Here is a 26,246-nt window from a genome sequence, read left to right on the forward strand (position 1 = left end):
GATAAGGTAATAAAACAGAGGGGGTGAGCAGCAGAGGGAAATGGCAGGAAATAGATGGCACCAGACACCAACCCTCACTCTGCTCCCGTTAACTGATGCAGGACTGGAATAATCTCACAGACCTCAATCAAAATATGCTAATTTTTGATTGGCATAAATTGAGTCAAAAAGTTATTTGGGCATATCTTGCATGCTCTTCCACTCTCTGATGTAGCAGAACTCCTGCTTGTGTACTGACTCATAGCTACAATGAAATGATTGTGATAATCTTTCAGTATTTCAGGAAAAGTATTCACTGAGAGGTATATCAGGAGGCTGCAATATTTTCCCATAATTCACCAGAGCCCACCCAGTATCTTCCTGATCTCTCAAATGTATATTAGAGTATTAAATTTCATTCCTGATACTAACTTTTTTCAACTGGATGCTTTTAGTAAGTCAGAATCATAGAATGATTGGGGTTGGAAGAGATCTTAAAGATCATCTGCTTCCACCTTCACTGCTTTCCACTAGACCAGGATATGTAAAAGTCCTGTTATCTGTAGCACCCAGGACTCACAAACTGCAAAATTCTGAGCAGATTCACAGCCACTGAACCTCTGTTTGTTTGGAACTACCACTTTTTTCTTTCCAAGAATATATAAAACTTTATTCTGTGGCACATTACAGCATGCTGAACTACAATACCACTTGGAGAAACTTTAGATCACTCATCCTGTTTGTGAGGACAAGCGAAGACTATATAATAGATATGCAGAAGTCCTTTCCCTTGCGTTGTTTGAAGATCATCACCATTCATGCAGCAGAATATACCTTCTCTGCTGGGTGTTTGAAGATGTGAGGCTGAATCTAACTCTACCATCCGTAGAGTACATGAGTCAATGCAAAAAAAAAAGTCCTTTAAATTGAAGTATTTGCAAATGAATACCTTCATAAGCCTCTTCCTGTCTGGTGCTGCTGACTACTTACACAGGGAATGCAGACCATTTCAAGAGCAGTCTGTCTGTATCTTCCCAATGAACAGAGACCTTGAAAGGTATTCTACTCCTGATACATTTAATAAGAAACATGTGAAACAGATACGATTTTCTGTATCACAGAGAGAAAAATAATGAAAAAGGAAATAGTTTTTATTGGAAGGAAATGTTTATCTAAATAGTTTATCTAAATAGTAAGTTGGCAAGCTTTTAGAACCTGACTGCAACTAGTTGCTGGACAACTACTTTCAAATTACTGAAACCTATGAATCAGTATGCAAAGTCACAAATCAAACAAGACTAGTGTTATTTGAACAATTTTCCAGATCCTAATTCCTCTGCTCTAAAAAATATATTTGATGTTTCCTTTTCCTGACAAATGCAAATCAAATACTAACTGATTGCATTTCAATGCAGTAATTATATTCTATGAAAGGGTTGAGGAGTGGGCAAAAAGAAGAGGAGTTGTTTGTTTTCACCAGGGTAACCAAGTTCTTCCAGCCATGTGTATGTTTAATGAGTGAATCAGACTGCTTTAGCACATGATTGCTTAGATCGATAATTATTCAGGAAACAATACTGCCTTGGGAAAATCTATGGTAATAAAAAAGAAATCTGGATAGGCTGAATAACCTTTTCAGGCAGATATTTATCTTCAAATGAAGCTATTTTTTGTACAGTTTCTAGTCTTTAGAAAATGCATTATTGGTTGGTTAAAAAACAATCAGATTGTTAGTGTTTAGAGTCTGGAGTTCAGGGTGGCAGTGAGATAAAGCACTAATGGATGGTATGCTCAGATGCATTGCTGGGAAGATTGTTACGCTTTAAATATAATGTCAAAGGGGCAAAACAAGCTGAATCTATACATCTGCACTCTAGTGACAACTGTTACCATTACCAATAAGAACAGATAGCAGGTTCTAATTACAGTTACAAGCCAGAGGGAATAAGCATTAGGAAGGAAAAGAGTAATTCCATTAATAAATAGCACTTGATTTATCAGTTCACAGAAAAGGTCTAAAAATTAGTATTTGAAATTATTTTAAATACAGCATCTGCCAAACCACAGAACAATAACCAAGTTGACCCAATTAGAACACTAACAACTATAAGCATATTCTTATGTTGAGATGGTGAGACCAAGTAGTCTCATAAGTGCCAACTAATAATGTGCATCAAACTTCTGCTGAGACCTAGAAGAACCTCCCCTGCAGCAGCTGCCTGCTTACTTTGGATGTCAGAATATTCAGAACTTAGCTTCATGTACTTTCTGCATCTGCATTAAGAGAAAATTCTGTGTGCTCACCATGAGCTGGACCATAAAAGCAAGTTACACAGCACTTTTTAGGACTGTAACTGTAGGTTCTCCTTTATAGATAGGTGTCATTTTTTGCTTACCTTTAATATTCAGTCAGGATAGTAATCCTTTATGAGACAAACATTGTCTCTGCAGATACTTTTAGAACTTCTTAGAAGACATAGACCAGACTCCTTAAGTGATGCTGAGGAGTAGAGTACTGTGATATTTACAGCACCCTGCATGGGTAACATTGTCTTGCTGGTACTAATCTGCCTTGTTCTCAGGGAAGGGTGCATTCATAGCTTTAGAAAACTTGCCTAGATCACTTATGGGAAGTTTATGCTAAGGCAAACCCCCTAATCAAATTTCTTTTGCTGGGTGATTTGACTGTTTCCTTAGTTTTCCGTGACTTTTGTGAGTGGTAGAGTTTTAGTCCATTGAAATAAGTTGTTTTTGTTAAACTGGATTTTGAAAATATGCTTTGAAAATTTCAATACATTGGAATGAAAAATTTCTCAGCTGCTTTCTGTAAGCATATTGTGATCTGGCAAGGCTAGGTCATATACATGAATCAACAAGTTTGAAGAGTTAGAAAGGGCTCTCTGAAGTATTTTGTCATATTACCCAGACAGATTGACACTACTGAGATTTTTATCTTGCCTTGAAGGGGCAGCAGCTAGTGGTGCTGTAAAGAGAAATGAGAAAAGACAAAATTAATTCTGCACCTCATTTGCTTTATATTGTCCTTTTATTTTCTTCTCCATCTGTCTGAATTCCTCTTTCTTCCCAGCTCCTGAAAAAAGACTGTTCTGGCAACCTCTAATGTGCTTGGAAACCTTCGCATTTTGTGTAAACTTGCACGTTTGGGCTTTGTCGTGGAGATAGCCCTGTCATCAGTTACTTCAGCTATGTTCTCCTCAAGGAAGGATTTTAGCAGTGGCTTCACACTAAGCTACTCCTGCCTGAGGAAAATGGAACCTGAGAGCCCCAGCCAGCATTTGCAGCCACAGCGTGGCTGTCACTGAGCCTGGACCCTGAGGGAAGCTGAGGCAGTGCAGGCTGAGGGCTGCTCACCCTGCCAGCCCAGCCTGGCTCTCTGGGCTCCTTGGCTGTCAGCTGGGTGTGGGCAATGGGTCCTGAGTGCCCCTTGGTGCAGCAGTGCCCACCTTGGGCTGGAGAGCACCTTGCAGGTCCCCTGGCATGGCAAGTGCCACCAAATGGCACAGCCCTTCTGCAGCCTCACAGCATCTGTGCTTGGGAGGCACACCATCCAAAACCCATGCTGCCTTTGAGCACAGGCAGCAGTTGTGACCCTTTCTCTAAAGGAACAATAAACTTAGTGTCGTCAGAGCCTTCAGCTTGCACATGACTAAAATGAATAAATAAATAAAGATGAAAGAAGTTTTAGAACCTGTTTTCCATACGGAGGGATACACACAGGCTCACAGAAATTTGGAGAGATTGTCAAATGCAGCTTCTGCTGCAGTGATCTAGCTGGAGTAAGGGCAGATCCATAGGTGCTGCAGAGCTCTGGTTGTGCCATTTACATCACTGTTACTCCAGGCTTGTTATTGTCAGGACTTCGCCTTCAGCAGAAGGAGGGAGCTCCTTTGTAACCTAATTCCTGGATTATTGCATTCAGGGGCTGCACTGGTAAGTGCAGCAAGGCAGTGACACTGCTCATGGCTCCTGGCTGCAACAACAGGGCTGCACATGCACAGCCACAAAACTTGGCATGGTAAAAAGGCTTCACTGACAAAAACATACATCTTCCAGGTTAGAATTAATTCTGATCCGGAAGTAGTGTCTGTTGTACCTGGGATTTAAGTGCCTAAATTCCACCCAAGTTTCACTTTGAACAGTGAAGTGCTTTTTGGGTCTGACATCTAGCAGGTCCACATTTAAGCACAAACTGCAGAGGAAACATTGTCAAAAGAGATGTAACTGCTTTGGGCAAGAAAATGGTGCCTCTCCAATGTACCAAAATTAAGTGAATTGTGCAGCTGTGGAGACTAGAGGAAATGGTTGATGTAATATATTTGGATTTAAAAAAGAAAAAAAATCCAGATAAAAATATCCCTCCCAAGAAGCCATTAAAGCAAATGCGTATTAAGGAAGTGAGAGCTAAAGTAGTTGTGCATTAGAAACTAAGAGGTAGAGCAGGATTAAATGGTTGATTTTTTTAGCATGGCAAGAGGCTAATGGTATAGTGCCCCTACACTGTTCAACTGGTGCTATCTGAAAATGGGGATGAACATGCTGCTGGGGAGGTGGCACTGTTTGCTGTTAGCAGAGAATTACTTCAGTTAATCAGAACTCGGGAAGATTGTGATTGACCTGGGTTAACAAAGTGAATAAATGGGCAGTGTGATGCAGAAGAAATGCAATGCTGAGAAATGCAAGGCTGGGCACATTTTCCAGAGAATAATTGGAAGTATTTGCAGGCTTTGCTGGGCTCTAAATTAACCATAACTATTTAGGTCATTTCTTACTATGACCAGCCTAGTGGAATAGTGTGTTGTGAAGGGATCCTATGAAAGCAAAAGATAATGTGAGACCGTGGGGGGTGGCAGTATCACAGAATAGAAGATACAACTCTCATCCAGAAAATCCACATGAACAAATCGTCCATGATTTTGTTCTTGCCCTATCTCTTAAAGCATACTAAGAAAAAGTAACTCTGAAGAGTGCCAACTAAATAATAAGAGAGGTGGAGGATGCTGAAGAAAAGGGTTTGTTTATAAAGAAGTTGAGTAATAGGAGACAGAGGACAAGTATTTAAACAATGAGTAGTAAGAATACAAGCTAAGAAGCTTCTATTTATATTGTTAGTACAAAAAAAAAAAGGAAGCAAAGTGATATATTTAAAGAGAATTAAAATGAATTATTTTCATGTGAACCTAATTCACCTTTGGGAATCATTCTGTTAAGCAATCATGGAGGCCAAATTTTCAGCAGCATTATGTTATTTTAAAACAATTCTAATGCTACAATAGGACTGGAACAGTTATTCCAATGCTATCTACAGAAATCCAGATTCTCCATTAAAAAAGCCCATACAGGTACTAACCTGCTGCCTCCTATTTGGGAACTTGAGTTTTAATGTGCATTGATATTTTTGTGCTCAGCTTTGCTACCTAAACTTTGAACTGGTTGGCAGTGGAGAGTCTACATTGTGCCAGGGCTGCTACTTCACCGTATAAAAGGAGGCAGCACCTAAGGAAGAAATGGTTCCGTACACAAACTCTGATGTAGAAAATTTTTCTTTATGGAGCTACCTATTCTGAGTGTAATTTATGCAACTGTGACTTCCCCCATCTGGGATTCCAGAATGATGTCTGCAGCAGCTGGTGCATTATATTGAATGGTCCTTTAAAATCTCCTTGCTGCTGAGTTGAGGCTTGTGTGATTTTCAGTAGCATTTATAACCACTCAGGCTGTACCATGGTGTGATCCGATGCCAGGAACTTTGATGGGGAGCAGCTGAGATTAATGATGACATAATACACTAAGAAGAGATATTAATGCTCTTAGGCGTGAATTAATGAAATACCATTGAGAATTTATCCTGCATGAATAAAAGGATTTGGAAGTTGTCATTCTAAAAACCACATGAAGATTTTACTGAGAAAACCCCCAAACACTGTTGAAATAGACAGGGTCCTAATGAACCCTTACTCCAGACTTTTGGCAGAGCCAGATGATTGAGCTGGAGCCATTAATTGAATTCCTACTAGTTAGCAAAGTGTTTGTGTAAATGAAAGACATGGATCTCTTTCTTCCAGGGTTGTGACAGTGATAATTTTTATCTCCAACTCAGTTCAAAGCTGAATTACAAACTGTGGTGTCACTGTGGAGTAGAGACCCAGCATACCAGAGGCACTGATAAATCTGGGATCCTCATCCCACCATGCAGCCATATAGCAACACCCTTCCTGGCTCACTGAAATGGTAGCACTGCTCTTCATAAATGTGGAAGGTGATTAATACTTGTTTTTTAAAAAAATAAGGAATTCGTTACTGTGATCTCTCTGGGGTGTCATTGCAGGATTAGTGAAAAACTGAAGGATTACTGCTGAATCCCGTAATTTTAAATTCTTCATTGCTCCCTAGAATCAGTAAATTAAAATGTTTTGTGTGTATATCTATATGTATGTTTATCATTGTCTACCTGTAGCTTCTCTTGATTGTGAAAAGTAATTTTATTCAGGTCTAGAAGAGAAGCTTTGTTATTTTTGAGACAATGGGGGATAACACCAGCTACAGTACACAGGGACTGTTTACTTTTTTTGTTGCTCTGTTAATGTCTGTTCTGAGTAATTAAAAAAAAAAATCCTTAAAACTTAGGACATCAAGTATGACACATATTTTATCCATAATTTATGGCAATTTGAAACACCTTTTATTGCCTACATAAGTGAATATATGTAAACTTTATTAGTAACTTCATTTCAAATTTAAAATAAGCAAAGGAGTATCGTAGAATTTACAGATAAAGGTTAGTTTTAACTGAGAAGTTATTACCAGTGTTGCATTTCTTCATGTTATGGTTCACTTATGTAGAATTGAGATGTATTTTATATTAAACAATGCATAGCACCATTATACAACAGTTCACTAAATGCACATCCCATTCAATCTTTTGTAGGAATTTATATAACTGGACTGAAGTTACAAGGAAGAATTGAAATGAGCCAGTAGGGTTAACACTGATACTAACAGGAGATTTCCAGCCATAAGAAAATTACAGCTCTTCTGAAAGAAAGTGCCTAAACAACAACATATTGTGGGCACCATCATAGAACTGCTTAACTGATGACCCTGAAGAAACACTTGTTTCCATTAATTCTGCTGCCATTATTTCACTATCCTTGAACTCTTCCTCTGAATTCTTCTGTCCTTCTGATCCCAAGACAAGATGGCAGGAATGTTAGAAGAGAACATAAATTACAATCAGCTGTCAACCATATAATTATACTGTAACCTACTACACTGAGAAATTACACCAACAGAAATTTGGCAGTGTATTGGCTGCTAGCTAAACACAATACACTCACTAGCTCAATGTTAAAAAAACCCCAGGCTCACTAAAAAGCAACGTCTACATTACAAAGAAGCGAACAAAAGAATTTCCCTTATGATACTTCGGTTCAGCTGGTTCATCTTAGGTTCATCAGCTACATTTTCTTGTTTTATGAATACTTCTTACAATTGCAATTGAATATTTATTTAAGATCACAATGCTACAAACCTTTCTCCAGAACGTAGTTTTGCCACCTTTAGTTAGACAGAAAGGAGTAATTGCTTGGAACAGGGTTGAAGATTCTGCAGAAAGTTGGTGATGTTATTAGATCATGTGTATTGTAATTATTTGAGTGTCATAATTTTGAAATCCTTAAGAACATGATTTCCTAGGTAGAAGGCAGAAAGTATGCTTGTGCCAGACAGCCTACGGGAATATATTTTGCTCCACAGAGTCTGCTGTGTACCCTGAATAAGAACTAAGTTCTGTTTCATAGAGATTTCCGATTTTTAAAGCATCTCTACTAAACAGAAGTAAACCATTTCTGATTAAATTTTAAACATTTCAGTGACTACTGCAAACACAGTAACTTTGAAGTGTTAAGGAACTTACTGGCAAGAGTTACCAGTGGCTGAAAGTAGATGATGCTTTTTTAACTCATGAAGAGTTGCTACAGTGTCACAGTTCTGAACAGATATATTGAGGTTACCTGAACCCCACAGTTCCATCTCAACCGGAATTTTAGTTTATTAGAGTTTGAACCTCCTCAACAGTGGGAAGTCTTGCCCAAAATATTCTTCTGAAATCCAAACTTCTTAAAACTGCATTGACTTGTTTTCCAAAAGGACGTTATATATTCCAATACATTAGAAGGTAACAATACAACTTTCAAGTGAATTTTTGCTGTTATCATACAGAAAGTCACAGTGGCCACATGTGAAACTGTGGCCTCTGTGATGATGGGGCATTAATTTGAGAGTTACTAGAAAGAACAGTTTTTAAAGTGGTGACAAATGCAGTCCTTGATGCTATCTTTGAAAGGCCCTGGATGAGAGGAACAAAAGAGGCTTGGGAATCAACACAACAAAGATTTCAGACTTCCAATTTAGCTACTGACTTGTAGATAACATCTTGGGCATCAGCTGCCTTCTGCAGTTCTCTAGCTTGATAAAAACAGGGACAGTCATGCTTATTTATCTAACAGAAAGCAGTGCCATGATGGATGAATTATTTAGATAGCACTCAGAGTGCTAGCCAAATGTTGCTTATTTGTGTTTTCCCCACTGTAACAATGTATCTTCACCACTAATAATTAACCACTAATTACTGTTGCCAAGAATATGAGAGTAGTGCTTACCACCTTATTTTTAATTTCACTGCAGATGCCTACTTAAAATCTATGTAAATATATGAATTTACAGTACATTTTCCTAATGACCCTGCTGTATCTGGGTTTGATCCTACTCAGCTGGGACAAAAGAATAGTAAAGATGACCTGTGTCCTGCAGAGCTATAGACAGTTTCTGCTGAATTCTCGACATTTAAATCATGAAATGGAAAGATGCCACTCTAGGCAGGATGTATCTAGGTCGAAGGATTACTGATGCCAATTATGCTTCGTACATAATAATGCACATTTTACCTATTTGGAAAAAAAATTCACATTTATTTACTGTCAAACAGGTGTTAAACTTTACACTGGATATTAGTGATGGGCTCATTATTAACAGGTTTACACAAAGGGATGAAAAAAAGCAGAATTTTGTTGAAACAATTTACATTTCATTTGATTTTTTTCATAAAATAAATTAATTACTAAATATAGGCAGAAGGAATATGGAAGAGTTATAGTTATGTTTTATTTATTTTTTTTTTGAAGGACAGGCACCTTTTATTCACGAGAAAGCTTGTGAGAAGTGTCCAGTGTCCCCTTTACCCCTTACCACCCAACCCTGATTAAAGAATGAACAGGGAATTGAGTTACAATCTTTGTTAGCTACACCAAATTTGTGCAAGGCTTGGCATAATTGGCTTCTAAAACAACTTTCTCCCCAAATTATGGTGTTTTTTTGGCAATAAAAATTCAAAACTTAAGAATAAAAACTAACTTGTCAAAGCAGAACACTGTTTACAGTGAAAAAATAAGTGAAAACAGGTAGAACTTGCATTTTAAACAAACTATCGTACTATGAACAGTGTAAGAAAAACAGCTTATAACATATGTGCAACCAAGAGCTTTTCACAATATTTTCTTCAAACTCTTTAAAATTATTTTTAATGACAATTATATTTCAGTTGGACACAAATGTATTTATTTTACCCTAGCAATAGAACAAAATATAATTTCTTTAGCCATTTTTTCATGAGAACGGTTCATTGTACAGTTGAGGAAATATATGAAATAAGGCCTGTGGCTTGATTGCTAGTGGTTAGACATGTATTCCATCTTTGCCCTAATGGAAAAGATTTGCAGTGAACTGCAAACTGATGCAGAATATCTCTCCTGCTTTTGCAAGTCTTGTCAGGAATAGTAAGGTACAGTAAATTTGTCCCACAGGATTTTAATGCCTACGCCTTGTATATAATACAATGTAGGCCTAAGAAAAAAAAGATGGTGCAGCCATATTTACAAATTTAGTTCACAAACTGCTGCAGTAAAATGGCTGGAAAGCGTTTATTTCTCCTTTTTTTTTCACAATTTTGTTAAATTCAGCAGCAGAAGATATCTTAAATACCTTGTTGGTATTTCTTTTCTTTGTAACAAATAATTCATTTTAGTATACTCTGTGTATATACAAAGTTTTTGTTTTATAAAAATTCACAGAACTGCGAGGTCCAGTCATCCCTGTTACTGGAGAACCACAGGGTCAACAGAATTGTCTCTTCGAGCAGATGGGAGGGAGCCTGCATGGGACCAATTAAGTCTTTTTAATACTTGAACGTGGCCTTTAATATTTCTTTGCTACACTATTAAAGGCTTGTCACTAGTTGCATTTGTCCTTCTCTAACATCTCCTTCCGGAATACATCCTTCCTTGTTAATGGGAATGATATAGCCGTCACTATTACCCCTGCTGATTTGATAGTACATCTGAAGCTGATGGCCAGCTCCTAGGTTTGGCATGCTCTTGTAGTAAATGTCCTCATTTTCACTCCTCCTGGAAGGAGAGAGGTCTTCTTCAACGTCGGGGCTGCTCTCTGGGTAGGGAGAGTCTCTGAGGTTGGGCATGCTCGTGTAAAGAGAGTCTCTGTTGGGGGACTGGAGGTGGTCGTCAGCCTCGGCTGTCAGCTGTGAGACGTAGCTGTCAGTTCCCTCGGGCTTCACTTTCTTCTGGGGCTGGTACAGAAGGGAGTGAGTCCGCTGAGGGATGAGTGGGGCCTCCAGCTCTTTGTGGTGGAGCTCCAGCCCGGGGGTGTCACTGTGCATCAAAGAGGAGGCGTCCGCCACGATGGCGTCATCTTCGCTACTGCTCCCGCCGATCACAGCCTTGGCCGGCAGCGCCCGCTCCAGGTTGTGGTTCTTGCTGCTGCCCCGCAGGTTGTTGTGCACTAACTCTGAAATGATCATTTTCTCAAAAGCTGTATCATTCAGGCTTAGTCCACAGTCTACAACTTGCACGCTGTCGTTATAGTCTCCATTGCGCAATGAGTAGCTGTTGTTGAAATTACCATTTAGCGGTAGAGTATCCATGGCACTTGTATCCCTGGCATTGTTCAGTGAATGTCCTGAAATGGAAAAGGACACCTTTGGTTATTGCCTGACAAGTTTATATCACTTTTTTTTCTTTTTTTTTTTTTTTTTTTTTGTTCTTTTTAACAAAGTTCTTTAATGTAGTTCAGGACAAAGTTGTACTTGGAAGTAAAACTTGAGAAAAGTTAGGTTATTGAACATTCCCAAATGTAAACAGTTGCACACCTTATGGGAAAGATGCATTCTAAAAATAGTAACGTGTGTTTCCTGTGAGGAATAGTGGCATTTGAATTTCTTAATTTACTGTCAATTCTGTGACTTTTCCACGAGGAACTGTTCACTCCATGCCCTTGCATATGTAATGCAAAGCAATTCATTTGGAAACATCTATGTTTTGAAGTACATCACCATGATTTAGAAAAAGAAAATTAACAGAATTTGTCCTAAACGACACTAAATTAAAAAGGAATTAGGTCACAGACATAACTGAAGGTAAATGTACAACATAAACCCACGTAACTGGCAAGCAACTACTTTAACAACATTTCTAACATTTTTTTTCCTGTGTTTTTTTTTTTTTTTCTTGGAGATGAAGTAAAGAAAAGAATGAGAAAAATGGATAAATACAAAGAATTTATGTTAAACAAGGACAGCCATCTTTCACACTACAGGGACCAGGGCCCACAAGCACCATCCAACAACACGATAGACAGCAGGTGGAATGACTCACTTTGGACAACTCACATCATGTCTGTCTGCTCAGGCTATCTGGCCTAAGAGTAGCTGATATATAAAAGAAAGTAAAATGATTTATTGTAACATGATGAAGAATTACTGAGCTTCTCAGCAACTTAGTCAGAGCAAGGGTTCAGCAAATTAGATTACTAAGCAATAACAGCTTTTCTTTTCCCACTTAATGTAATTTTTTGCACTAATATTCTGTCTGCCAACAAAGGCCCCAGGCTCCTAAAGGTCAAAGTTTGCCTGCAGTCTGCATCAGTCACAGTGACAGCACTGAATGAACCAGAATAGTTAATTAAGAGTTAGGCCCACAGTTACCATGGGCATGGAAGTCAAATGCAGAAATGTTAGGAATTTCTGTAAGTATGGGTCACAGAAATTAAACCAAAGAATAAATATTAGTTGTGGAATGGGAAGAGGAAATCAGCCATGGCTGATATCTCATAGCTGTTGAAGGAATGACAGATTGGGTAAGTCTGCTGAAAACATGAAAAGGAGTTTAAGAGGGGGGAAAATGAAGTCTTATGATGATTAAAGTCTTTATGCTTTGGGTTTTGGCTTTTTTTTTTTCCGATAACTTGATAAAGAAAAGGTTTTCCTATAGACACAAAGACATGTAAACTATGACAGCACAGTGCTTCCCAAGCAAAGGAAAAAATAAAAAAAGAAAAAGAAAACTTTGCAAGAAATCAAACAGTCTGAACCATGGAAATCAGATGGTTAGAGCATTCCTAGAAAAGCACTTTATCTACAGATATGTCTGGAAGTAAAGAAAGAATGAAGTGACTTTACTGAAATGAGACTGACCACTGTGAGGCTGCTGCATAATATGCAAGGCTTGGAGGAGTATAAGGGAAAAGTTTTTTGGAAAAGATTTTACATTTTCTCATTCTGTGGATTTTTTTTTTCCATAATTAAAGCTGCAGCTTATCCTAGAAAATTCAATATTCTCTGGAAATATTGCTTTCAATTAAAAAGAAATTTCATTTTCTCATGAAAAGATTTTTGTCTTCAACTTTAAAAAAAAGAATAATAATTTTCAAATAAATCCTGAGCAATTTGCAAGTCATTTTACATTTCTGTTATTGTTAACTCTTCTCCATGTGTACTGCGATTTTAACAGTAATGAGGGTTGTTTGAAAGGTCTCTTTAAGCTTTGATTAAACAACTACGTAGTTTTGCAATTTCGTGTATGTTCCAAGATTTTTCTTGCAATGGATTTAGCTGTGCAGAACATATGGCATTTATAAAAGTAGACAACACATGGACCACATGCTGGATTCATTTCCCTCATGAAAGTGATTTAATGCTGTAATTTTAATTTTCTTTTCCTCTGCTAAAGAGATATCAAAATACATCTGATAATCCAAAATGAGTTTTCTATGATATACTGCAGAGTTAAGCATGCTAGAATATATTCAAATTGGTTTGATGAGGCAAATTTTGTTGCCCATGATCAGGTAATTAATTTGAAATCTTTCATAGCCTGTAGCAAGATTACTGTAGGAATGTAAAATATAAGTAAATTGTTAAGCATTTCGGCATGACACTGCCTTGGTTTTAAAAAGCAAATTATTTCAGCATTGCATAACTTGTGTTACCAATAGGGTTTGCTACAGACCTCATGGTGTTTCCCAAAAAGCAGTATGCAAGTACTTTTTGAATGTGGAAACATTTTATTTGCAAATTGTGAACCACTTGCCTGCTGAGTCTACTTCATGACCGCTAGTTATGTTTTAATTGTGCCCATTAAAAATCATGCTGAAAAAATTTACATTTGATAGGCAAAGTTAAGTTTTACTCCCATACTTGTCTCTCTGTAGGTTGCTAGAGGAAAGCATAAGGAAAGTAAGAAAACAAGAGAATGAAAATAGAAACTACAGTTCAGTTAAAAAGGAGACTTGAAATAAAAACTGGAAACAAGGTTTTATGAGCTCTTTTTCAAATATTTATCATTCTATTTACACTAAAGTGATCTTAGGACTCATCAAACAGTATCTGCAAGATATTTTTCTGATGAACTGCAACATTGTTAAAAAAAGCAAGTAGATAATGCAACAACAAAATGTTAGGTAAATGATGACACCGTTTATTCCTGCAGAACTAAACTGTTCTAACTGTTAATTGCAAGATTTTCCTACGGGAAAATGCTCTCCCATAAAGCTGCACTATACTATAGTTTAGATCTGTTTGACGCTGGATACAATTTTCTGCACCGGGGTATCCAAAGGTGTCAAGATGCCTTGCACTGCTTTAGTATCTCATCCATTCCATAAGCAGGGTTTTCTCAGCAAGCTTTAGAGTCAACCTTATATTGCATAGACATGATACCTCTAAGTGATATATATCTTGAAGATGGGCTCTCGGACCATGTGGTGTCAGTCCTTTAATAGTATATTAAGATTTATGCCACCTGTGTTAAAAACATGGATAATTATTGGTAAATACTGTTAGGGCAAAGGCATTACTATAATATAGTGCAGTTTTACAAGCTGACATTGGCAACATTGTATTTCTTGAATTTATTTCAGAAATTCAGACTGTATGGCTGGGGTATTGCAACTTGAGTTTCTATCTAGGGAAAAGAGGCAGTTTGGAGCAAGCCAAGAAAAGCAGTTTATTCAGGAAGTATAAGCACACCTGGTGAGTTAAACACAGGAGCTGAAGGGGCATTACATACAACTGTTTCTGCGAGCAATGTGTTATAGGGGTTGTTAGTGCCGTGTGGTCGAAGAAGAGGGTTTGTTAGTAGGTAATTGCCAGTCATTCCTAAAGCAAAAGAAACAGAAAAAAAATGTCAGTTCCTTAATTTTAGCCTGACAGTTTCAATAAGGAATAATTTTTATTCATCATGAATCACATAGGATTTCTAGAATGTAATTCAGCCAAAAACTTCTGGATGTATTTGAGCTATGCATTGGAAATGAGAGCAGGAAAATACAGTTAAATTCCAGTAATTCACAGGTGCTGTCCAAATCCCCAAAGCAAATATCTAGTGAAAGTGATATTTACTAACGTATACAAAATCACTGTTACACAAGAGTAGCAACTAAATGTTTAGAGATCAAGGTACTACATAAAGCTATTAGAACTTTAAAGACAATCATAGGGAACACTTCTGTCCAGAACTGAGAGAGCTGAATTTCTCAAACTGAAAGGTATTGAAAAACCTCTTATGACAGGATCAGAGCTGTTACTCACTTTATTAAAACCACACAGATAGTGGAAGGGATTTGCTGTTTTCAAACAGACAGTGGATGGCAAATTGCAAGAAGCATATCTTAGTATATTCAAAAGTATGCATGCTGAGGGGAAAGCAAAATATTTGCTCTAAGAAATCAGACCATTCACATTTTCTCCTGGGACATTCATGCTGCAAACATATCTGCCGGGTTTTAAGAAAGAATTCCTCAAATGACAAATTTCTTTAAGCTATCAGCTGACAAACAACGTAAGACAATGAAAAATACTACATGAACAGACTCTTTTAAACTCTCGTAAACTCAAATTTACATGTTAACACACCATCATTTAAACACAGAATAATCAGAAAAAAACCCAGCATATTCTGAGAAATTATTAAAAACTCAATCTCTGATTTCTATCTACTACAAGAAAAATTCTGTGATTTAAAAAATAATTTAAACATTTCAATAAGATAAAATTCAAGTTTCTTTTTTATTACTTCGTTAAGCAGTACATCAGTGTACTACAGACCCAAGGACAACTAAAGAGACAGGCATATTTTTATAGTATAAATATTTTTATTTGGCAAGGAATGATATATAGTCGAAATATTAATGCTTTTGTACTCCCAGAGCTACTTAGTAGCAGAAATGAGCAGAAATTTCTAACACTCAGAGAATTATTGTCTGACTATGCTAATCTTATTTGAAAGTTTGTATTAGTGATCAACTAAAAAAATTATCATAGCTCTTTTCCATTGTAAAGTATTTCTTAGTAGAAAGAATAACTGAAATATATTTTGCTTGTGTTTTTTTTTTCTATTTTGTGTACTATATTTCATCTTGGTTAGAATAATTACATGTAATTTATAGTTATGATTTTTTTCAATCCGAATTTCTTTGCCACGAAAAAAAAAGCTTAATTAAAAGCTTGATTTTTTTTAAAAGGAAAAATGATACTTGTCATTAATTATTAAGCTACCCTTATATGTATCACTGAGATAGTGACAATATTGTAAGTGAATAGAACTGATAAGGATTTTTCTAATTGTGGCAGAACATCTCCAGTGACTTGAGTCTGGAACTTGAAACAGGGAGAAGCTGCTGAGACCTCTGCTCAACACTGAATTAACTAACAGTGCAGCCCAGTTAGAGCAAACATCAGGAGTCAGAGACAGCAAATTAGGGTAAATACCAAATTCTATGTGGCTTTTATTTTTTGAGTTTTAGTAAGCACTGAAGGGGACCTGAAAAAAATATATTTTCTACCTAGGAGAAGTTACTTAATTTAGATTTTTGCCAGAAGAAAGTGCAAGATTCATAAGGGGGGTGGGAGGAGCAGTGAGACACACAGGTCTTACCCACTATCTACAGACCAAATAGCAAAAATAGAATCATGCTTTCTGATACCTTTTGCTTTGCAAACAGCACTGTTTTTACTTCCAAAATGAATGTAAACACACATCCCTGCTATCAAATCCTGAATTTGAATTTTCTGTTTGAAACTTTGTGAGTGGAGCAGGAACAAGCTGCAGTGAGACCAGAGCTACCTGCTCTTCCCTTAAGGATTAGGTGGAAGAACAGGCTGCAAACCAGGCTTGCACAGAGCAGTCCTCTCTCCACTGCTGGCTCAAACTGCCTTCAAAACACAAGGGAGGGGGGAGAAAATCTGCCTTGGTTAATACCCTTGTCTTCTGTCTGGACATGAGAATGAGGTTACAGATTTCAAAGTCTGTCTGAGCTGAGAAGTTTTGAGAGGTTTCTCTGTGCCTGAAAATAGGGATTCTATCCCATGTTACGTGATATGATGCTCTTTGAAATAGAAAAGATAAATGCTTTACAGACATCTTTTGCATAGAAATGATATCAATTAGATTTCACTGGGAAAATTTCTGCACCTAAAAATCAGTCAAATATGCATTAAAATGTTATGGCACTCATATTTCTATTTCAGATATAACCTATAAAGGTTAGGAGAGATTTAAAATTATGATCTTGCTTTTAAGCTAAATTATTAATGAAACTAATTTAAATACATTCCCATGAATTGAAGAATTCAACTTCTATAGCAAGGGACAGTTAAAGGAACATAGTTTTCCAAAGTGCTGGTGGATAACTTTAAAACTCTGCTTTTAGAGAACACTTGTTCCAGATTTTTTTTAAAACATTCAATTCTTCTGTGTTAAATTATATAAAATCTGTAATAAATTTATGGATTCTAAAACTGAAATGTTCCCAGTGACTGACCTTGATTAAGTGTTGAAGTGCTGTTGATGTCACCTGAGATAAAAGACGATTCTGATTGTTTTCTCACAGTGTCATTCCACATCCTCCTTATCCGACTCTGTTAACACAAAGCAGTAAGACAAAAGCATAGTAGGTTACAAAAAGAATTTTTTTCCTACTCATGTGCTATTATGTAGAATATTTGTGTTTATTTTAACCTAAAGTAAACCATTGTTCCAGCACATAGTGAAAATTCCATCTTTTCTTTTTAACTTTCATTTATTAAACTTCATTTCAATGAAACATGGTGGTATAAACCTTCCTACAAACCAGTCCCTAATTACAAGAAAAAGTAAGCTATTTGTATTAGACCAAAGTAAATGTTTTAAAAAAAAAATTCTACTATGCAGAAGTATGTATTTACCATCTAAATGACAATAATGAGAAGACAATTAGTCTTTCTAGTGGAAAGACTAATGGAAGACATCTCAGTAGGCTTTTCATAAATAAGGTAATTAAAAGATGCTGTCAAAATCTCTGCTACCTGAGTGCCAGAGGAATAGCGAGCACTAGTTCTCGTTGTTGAAGCCTTCACTGAACTGTGGGGACTCTCAGTTGGAAGTCCCCCACAGCAGTAGGAATGTCGGAAGCATTTCCCGTATTCCTTACGTACCTACGGGGGAAAAAAATTGCTTAACACATGAAATAGTTTTAAATATCTGCTGGCAGAAACACATGAACCCTGCATTGAAACTACACACCTTTCAGGCAAATAGATAATTTTTGTCTGTTGAATTGCTGGCTGTTAGCAGAACCACATTTTTTTCCCTACTCTGTGGCAGTCTTAGCAGCCACCCAGGAGTTTTGAACCAATTATTTCCAAGGTATACACACACTTAGAAATGTCCCTGAATAATCATTACTGAGTTAGTTATAGAATTGTTTTTATTTCATTTTCATATTGTAGATTAATATAGTTAAGTTTCCCTGAATAGAATGCTGGCTGAAAATAGTGGTTTATGTAAGAGCTTTTGGTGCAGAAAGCACAGAAAGCCTGCCTTCCCATTCTGGCAGGCAAGAAGAGCTTGAGTGCTGCTCAGTATTGCCCCTTATGTGATGATTTCCAATAAAGAGTGCAAAACTTGCAATGCCTGTAAAGGCATTTTCTTACTCTGTGTAACTCATCCAGCTGTTACTTCAGATGGCCACAGCTGCCCTGGCACTGAGCAGAGCTCACTAAAACCACTGCCCCACACCAGGCACAGCCCCAGCTATGCTGATGGAGCCACTTGTCAGTGTTCCAGAGTCACTTTTTGAACCATAAAAGCTGGGAATGAAGCACCTTCCACTTTTAGGACCAAAACCTAGAATTCTACTTCCTATATTTGTTGAATCTAGAAATTTGAATATACCTATGTTTACGATTTTTTTTCTTTTGTGACAGAGCAGCAAAACTAATTAATGACTCCAGTATTTGGGCTGCATTTATTCACCTTCTGTTTCCAGTGACCTACTGGAAACTTTGGTTATATTATGTGCAATAAGGATTGCCATAAAAGTAATCAGCATCGTTTTATAGAGCAGTTAATTCTCTTACATTCCACGACTGCTTCACTGACTACTATTTTTGGATAACAGAAGAGCGTGTGCATGTCTTGGCAGCAAGACTGCATCAGTGAAAGGACACAGTGGATAGAATTTGTACAGATGTGTAAATCTAAATTCATAAATGTTCCACCAAGTTATGTGGGAACCTAAGTGTGTCTTCTACATCAATGAGACTTATGAGTTTCTGTGAAAAGAGGGACTTCAGCTAATCTGGAAATTCTGCCTGACCCATGAACATGTAAGACAGAAAGTAACATGTATGAGAAAAGGAGAGAGCAAAAAAGAAAAGGAGAAAATGCAAAAAATTAATAGTGTGGATTTGCACATGTAATGTGCTGTTTTCTACAGGAGTTTTACACACAGAATACATACTGTGATGTTTATATAAATCACAAGGATGAAGAAAAGTAGAATAATTTGTGCTTTAACTTCAAGCTAGGCACAATAATTTAGCTTTTTATAAAAGATATGGTACATACTTTAAGTCAACCCCTATTTATATCAGCACAAAAAACATGTTAAAAATTAAACTAGAAATGAAACAATTTAAAATTATAATTTTTAACCCTGGAAAACATAGGTCTATATACATCATCACTAGATGGTAAAACACCTAAGAAAATACATTCCTGAACACTAATGGATATTAAATGCTCTAAACCACTACACAGTAGAGACAACAGCAATCAAAACTGCATTTTTACCCAAATACCACCCTCCAGGGCTGGTTTTGCCTAATGCCTATATTGCAGTGAATGTACATTATCTGTCAGGACTGCACATTCCACTGTCATTATTTCTAAATTATAGCTTGTTGGAAACTGATGGAAGCAACAGCACTATCATCTCGTCAGAACTGGAAATATAATAGTTTTCACTTCCACAATTCTATTTCTCTGTTCAATTTAGTGACCAAGTGGTAATAACAGAATAAAAAGACTACATTAGCTATGCAGACAGAAGATAGGACAATATCCAGTCAAAGGCAGTGACACTTAAAAATCTTAAATGGCAGCTTTAACATTCTTTCATGTATAAATCTTATTGCTCGAGGTTATGTTTTTTCACACCTGACTGGTTTTTTAATATTGCTTTTTGCTGACTCCACTTTATATAAAAAAATGCACAGCTGTAAAAAGAAATAAAAAAGGAATCTGTTTCTATGTTCAAGTCCAATACAAGTAGTAAAAAGGGCAATTTTATATGAAACCCTAACCTAGAAATTATTTGCATATTGAGAATGTTTGCATTTTCTTCCCTATTTTCTTCTCTTAGGTTCAATCTTCTCTCTTAGTGTGATTTGTTCTCTCCAAATGAGTGGAGTGTCATGTTCATCCAGGTAAAATTCTGTCTTCCAGATCTTTTCCTAAAACACCTCTGAATGTCATTGTTTACACCAAATTTAGAGATGCTGGTAGTGTTAGAGCTGGTATAGTTGAGAACATGAGCATAGGATTTTTGTATTTACACAACAACACTTTATCCAATGATCTCAAACCATCTTATAAGTATCAGTTAATTATGTCTCTGGTGAGCTAATTATAATGGCAGTTAATAAGTGCTAGGTCCCCAGCCTAAAATTGGTAAAAATATTTAGAATCTAAATACTGCAAATTGGATATTTCCAAATGTAGGATATACTGCATTTCATATTAAGCTTGTTTGGGTGGGATTTTTTGATGTTAACCCTTCCTCTCAACTCTCATTGCTTTCATTTGTCCTGCTTTCTAATAAAGGCTGTCTGTCAGCTTTTTTTATGCACTCTTCATTAAAGCACCTGTAAGGCATCCTTGGTTTCAATCTCCACCCTCTGGGGAAAAGAAGGGGTGCAGGGAACCCAAAAACGGGTCCCACAGAACTGCACCCCTCACTTTCCTTCTCTCCTGCTTCCTCCTCTCTCCCCTTCAAGCTTTCTCTCTGTCTCCTTCTTTTTGTCTCTCTCTCCCTCCAGCAGACCTGTTCCTTCCATACCCTCCTGCTTTCATCCAGCAAAGGGGAACAGAACTAATTTAGCTCATCCTAGTTGTGAGGGAGGCTCCAGTGAAGAGCACAAAGCTATTGGGATTTCTGAGGGAAGTAAACACTTGGGAAAAAAGTATTAATGTTGGAATATTTTCCATCTTCAGAAAACTATTTCTGTTAGCAGCTGTCTAACATTAATGACTACTTTTTTCTTAGGTGCGTCAAAGTTCATAATAAAATTAATTTTTACATCCCACTTAATTTTGTAATGAATGAGCACACATAGCACAATCCCTGCCTGTCACCCACAGTTTTATGTGGCAGCTTAATGGGATCTCAGGAGAGGTGCTCTGCCTTGATTGCCAGCTGATATGGGCTGATATTGTAACCAATCCTTTGTTTGCAGCACTGCAGCAAAGACAGGACTTGTTTCATGTGGACATAAAAGATTTTGGCTAATATGTACCACATTACCAGTGCAAAACTTTTAAATTTTCTTCACAAAAGCTTCAAACTTTTCAAGCCCAGGTTGGAAATGCTGCATCCATGCTAAACCTATCTGGATCAGAGAGCAGTTACATGACTCCCACTGGCACATACAACAAGAACTTCTATTGGAATTCTGGTTCCCCCTTGAACTACTTCAAAATGCTCCAGTTCTTCAAATTGTTAATTTTATCTCTATTTTCTTAAGAATTATGTGTGGCATTTCTAAGGAGTTAGGGAACATTCATCTGTGGTTTTAGTAACTTACTTTCTTTTGAAGGGCACAATGAAAGATGAAAATAAACATTCCTTGGAAAGCATTAAATACTGTGAAGAGATATGTCATCACAACGGTCCCCTCATTTATAAACAGCAGACCAAATGACCATGTTAGGCCAAGGAGACACAGGAGAGCAAATGCACCCAGGACCCAGGATCTGTAAAAGAAAATTAATTTTAGTAACATTACTTATAAGAATGTTTGCCAAATCCAATATTAACATTTCAGTTCCTGCAGTTGACTTTTACTATTTTCACATTGAAATGTATAAATTCCTTGGGTTTAACCTTTTATCTATTAAAGAAAGAACAATTCCATTCAGTACTCTTAGAATCCAGTGAAAACAGCAAGAGTAGATATAACCTTTGTCTTTCTCAAGAACAGCATAGGATGTCAAAACTATTCTGAAATGCAGAAGTATAGCACAAGCCCCAGCTTCTCCATTGTTTTATCTGCTTTTAGAGGAGAGATTGATAAATCTGGCTTAGCCACTAATCACACCATAGATTTTAAACCGTGGTGCTGCCATATGACACCAAATAATGTAACACAAATGCACAAAGGTTAAACAGCAGATTAAAAGCCTAGAGCCCAAATCATTAATGCTTCGATAAACTCAGCTAAACTGAAGCTAGAGGATGTAACTTCCACATGAAGAAACCCTGCTGAAATGCGACAAAAATATGGATATTGCTTTACAGAACAATCTAAAAAAGATTCCATCATGAATAGGTTAAGGAAAAGCAATTGTAGCAAACAGCACAGAATGAAAGGGAAAGGGAATTTAGTCAGTGAATTCCACATCTAACTAATGATCTTACTTGATAAATGGCTTATTATCTTCATAGCTAGAAAGCATTATAAGCAGAAAAGAGAAACAAAATTATTAGACAGAATTGAAACAGAAATTAATAAGAGCATTTTTAATGTCTATAAAAATTAGTCAAAATTAGGAAATTCAAAATGCAGAGGCAAGCAATTTAAAATTATAAAGGCACATAATATTTTAAAAGTCTTTAGCAAATCAGGTATCTCAAAAATAGTTAATTAAAATTAAGGGAAATCCACAATATGACCGAGTTTGTAAAGTTAAAAATCATGCTAGAAGTTTGTTAATGTAGGGTTCTATCTTACCCAGGTAAGTCCGTATTATAGTAGCCATCACAAACACGGTAATTACTGGTGTGGATGAGAAGACAGAAAGAGGAAAAGGAAGAAAAGAGAGAGATGCTAAAGATTAGCTCTCTCTCTCATCATGCAACATGCAATGAAGCTGATACTGACCTATCTAGAACATCTAGTTCACAATGTTATCCTTACTGAAAGTCTCCCTCTGCCATTTCCAACGTTCAAAGCAGATCTGTAAGACCCTTTCACATCCAACCCTCAGTGTTAGAAAGTTGCACCATCCCTTCAGCGTTGGTAACAAAAACCTTGAATATAACATAGGGCTATACAGAATACAGTAAAAAGCTATCTGAAGAAGTGAAAACTGCCAAAGCCTTGTTAGTCATATAAAACTTATATTACTCTGTAAAAACGGATACTACAGTAGAACAGCATGATAAAGTAAACATTTGTTAAATTAGCAAGAAAACAGCAGATAATCTTCACGTTAACAATAATAATAGAGTCAATTCTCTTGGGAGAACAGGATTACGAGTAGAAACTGCTCAGAATCCCTAAATCAAAAAGTCATTTGACAAAACAAACTTAATATAATCATATCAGCCATGCAAACAGGAACATCATTTCTGAACTGCATTTTAAATGCAAATGAAATTACTACAGTGCTGTGGCATTTCCGTGAAACAGTTTCTTGGCACTAGTTCCAGGCTGAAATTATCTAATTTTGACCGGCGTTTGTGACATTACAGCAACAATGTGACGAAAGCAGGTTTGCCTCTGTTTGCTTCTAATTGACATCTGCAGTTGCTGGGAGACAATGGCATGTGCTCCTAATGGAGAGTAGCTTTCAATCAGTTCAGCAATCAGAAAATAATCATAGTTCTCATACTTGAACACAAAGCACTTACTTAATGTTTTCCAACCTGCTAGAGTCTGGTTTCAAAGTGTTTGAGTGCTTCACCATTTTGCACAATGTGATCACCAGGAAGATAAGATTCAGCTGTCAAAACAGATAAGAATTAAATTAAACTACTTTAAGTAATAGGTTGAAAAATGATGATGTTACAGGCTAAACAAAAACCCTGTAGTTTATTTCCAAGTAAGCAGTGAAAATTAGTAACTATATCAGATGGTCTGCAAACTGTGATTGCAAAAAAGAATGAGGATAAAAATATTAGAAGTCCATGTTTCACTTAATTTCCCAAATTCCAAATCATCATGAAGCACCATATTTAACTCACGTCCAACACTTGCCGTTGTCAGCCTAGCTCTGTCCTCCAGCATGTTTTGCTCATCACCTGCTCACCTCTACCTGTCATCTCTGGCCCTGTTCCCCATCTCACTCTGAGAACTATGGTCACCCTTTTACTTGGCTGTACTAGCTGTCTTTTCATCACCCCATCCTGATTTTGAAATGTTTTTCACCTTTGCTGGTTTCTCCTTTTTTTTTTTTTTTTATTTATTTTTGTTCTCACAATCCTACTGAGGTCTTAAAAAGACCTTAAATGTAACTGGGAAAAAAAAAGAAAAAGAGAGGAAAAAAAGAAACACAAAGGTGTAGCAAATGCATCAAACCTAAGAGTGCCATAGACATATGCTGGTGGTGCACCCTCCTGCTGCCCTCTTTCCCTTTGTAGTCAGGATTCTGTTGAAGCGAGACTGTGTGTGCCACTTGAAGGACTGTGGAATCTTATTCTTGTTGTGTCATTCATATAGGTAACACCAGGGAAGATTCTGAAGGAATTTTTTTATCATTCTCTTATTGTGAAAGAGAATCACAGATATCAAAGTTACTGGGTGTCTTTCTCCTATCGATTTCAAAGCCTGTGAAAAGTGCAGGCAAGCCAAAGCCAACAAGGATGCCTGCAGAATACAGGCTAAGAAGTGGCATCCAATTAATTTCAGTAATTAGTTTGTGCTGGCCTACATCACACAGAAAAGTCAGACAAAATTCTACCTTTGAAAACAGTAAGAACCATGTTCTTTCACATCCTTGTCTACTACTACAGTGGTCCACATGAAGTGGCTGGACAAGCTAAGAGAAGAAGGAAGAATATGCTTGGACATTCTTATAACATATACATTAGATAGAGAACCCCATTCTTATAATCTTCCATATATATATATATATATATGGAAGATTATATATATATATGGTTTGAGACAGCTTCAAAATCTTCACTATTTTTGTAACACTAGGGATACCAGTTCATGCCAGATGCGTTCCAACAGCTGTGCCTCAATGGTCAGAAATGTCACTGCAATCCTAATAAAGAGCTGGTCTTAATCTTGAAAAGATGAGTATTTTGAAGGCTCTGATCAGAGTCTGTTACAAGAACATGTATTATAGAAATAATTCCTACTGCTACTGGCAATCATATTATTGCTCCTGATGCTGTCTCAAAATCAGGATGGACAGTATGAACTATGATGCAGTTCCCAACACCAGAAAAGTGTCTGGCAACTTTTGATCTTACCATGCAAAGTATAACATTTTTACATTTGTATGTCGAGATTAATAGAAAAAGGTGTTTGTGGTACAAATAACGAAAATAAGCTTTTATGATTGATTTCTGTTTGTTTTTCAAGAACTGGCTGAAAATACTTAACCTTTAAGGTGATGTATGTACATGGTGTAGGTTAAGCATATACCCATTCCAGCAAAATATAATAGAAGTGTCAATAATTCATGATCTTGGTGATTATCTTTCATGGTTCTTAAAGGAAATTACTAACCAGATGAGAAAAACCTCATTATATCACTGTGACCTCTTCCTCTTATCTAGGTTTCCACTGTGTGGCATAACTTCATTGGATGAGAAAACAAGTTGCTTCTCCCCCTGGCCTTTGCACCAGACAGGACAAGGGCTCTGGAACTGACCTGACCCTCAGTCCCATGTCTTTCCACACAGATTTTATTTTTCTCTATTTGAAAAAGTTTCTTGCACGGTTTGGTAGCTGACATAAAATGAACTTCTACAGCCTGCTTGAAAAATGCAACCTCAATTTGCTTTTTGTGAAAACAAACAGATGAAGAGCTAAGGCACATGCCCTGTGTCAATCCCAACACATACATCAACTTTGGCTGCAACCTGTGCATCTGGGAGTGCACAATCCAGTTCAGAACAGTATTTATAGCACAGCTGGAAGCTAATCCTTGTCTAAGTAGTTACCCTGGAGTATCCTGTATTGTACTGGCATCATCATTCTTGGATCAAAAACTCATAGATATGGCTTAGCCCATAAATGACTGCCTTATGAAGCAAGAGGGTTTTATCCTCTGATTCTTTGTACAACTGAAGTGCTGGTTTGCCACACAGTAAATAAAAACTTGTATTCACACACCGAGGTTCCTTCAGTGACACATGAGCAGACATGGCCTTACCCCAGAGCTTGAGCCAAGCTCCATGGTATTAAACAGGTTTTATGTAGGTACTCAGCTCTGTCTGGGTATATGTCCTTGCTGCACCAGGGAACAACTGCACAAAGCAGTTTCTTAAGTGACATTTTAATTGTTATTTAAGTACAGACCCACACAAACCAGCCCACAGAAATAATAATGCTTTATCACGGCAACTGAAAAAGTCCTTCCAAGAAAAATGGAAAAATACTGTACTTTGTAGACAAAGTAACTATGACA

At 36.9% G+C, this 26,246-nt stretch overlaps 1 protein-coding gene across 9 annotated transcripts in view; it reads right to left on the minus strand.

Moving 5' to 3' along the window:
* Positions 1-10,270: 10,270 nt before the first annotated feature.
* ADGRL2 (adhesion G protein-coupled receptor L2) overlaps positions 10,271-26,246 on the minus strand; it is a 124,580-nt gene continuing 108,604 nt past the window's right edge. For 2 of the 9 annotated variants that reach the window (XM_062497806.1, XM_062497805.1), the window contains 5 exons: positions 23,515-23,606; positions 21,467-21,635; positions 17,687-17,815; positions 17,164-17,260; positions 10,271-11,025 (listed from right to left, as the gene is read on the minus strand). In XM_062497806.1, the coding sequence (XP_062353790.1) occupies positions 10,271-11,025; positions 17,164-17,260; positions 17,687-17,815; positions 21,467-21,635; positions 23,515-23,606 (1,242 nt within the window). Of the gene's footprint in view, positions 11,026-11,735; positions 11,774-13,540; positions 13,559-14,062; positions 14,145-14,371; positions 14,501-17,163; positions 17,261-17,686; positions 17,816-21,466; positions 21,636-22,299; positions 22,327-22,612; positions 22,658-23,514; positions 23,607-26,246 lie in introns of those variants that run through there. The other 7 variants (XM_062497802.1, XM_062497803.1, XM_062497807.1 and 4 more) reach the window with 7 other exon arrangements.

This window comes from Cinclus cinclus, chromosome 8, assembly GCF_963662255.1.
Source record: "Cinclus cinclus chromosome 8, bCinCin1.1, whole genome shotgun sequence".
Classification (NCBI taxonomy): domain Eukaryota; kingdom Metazoa; phylum Chordata; class Aves; order Passeriformes; family Cinclidae; genus Cinclus; species Cinclus cinclus.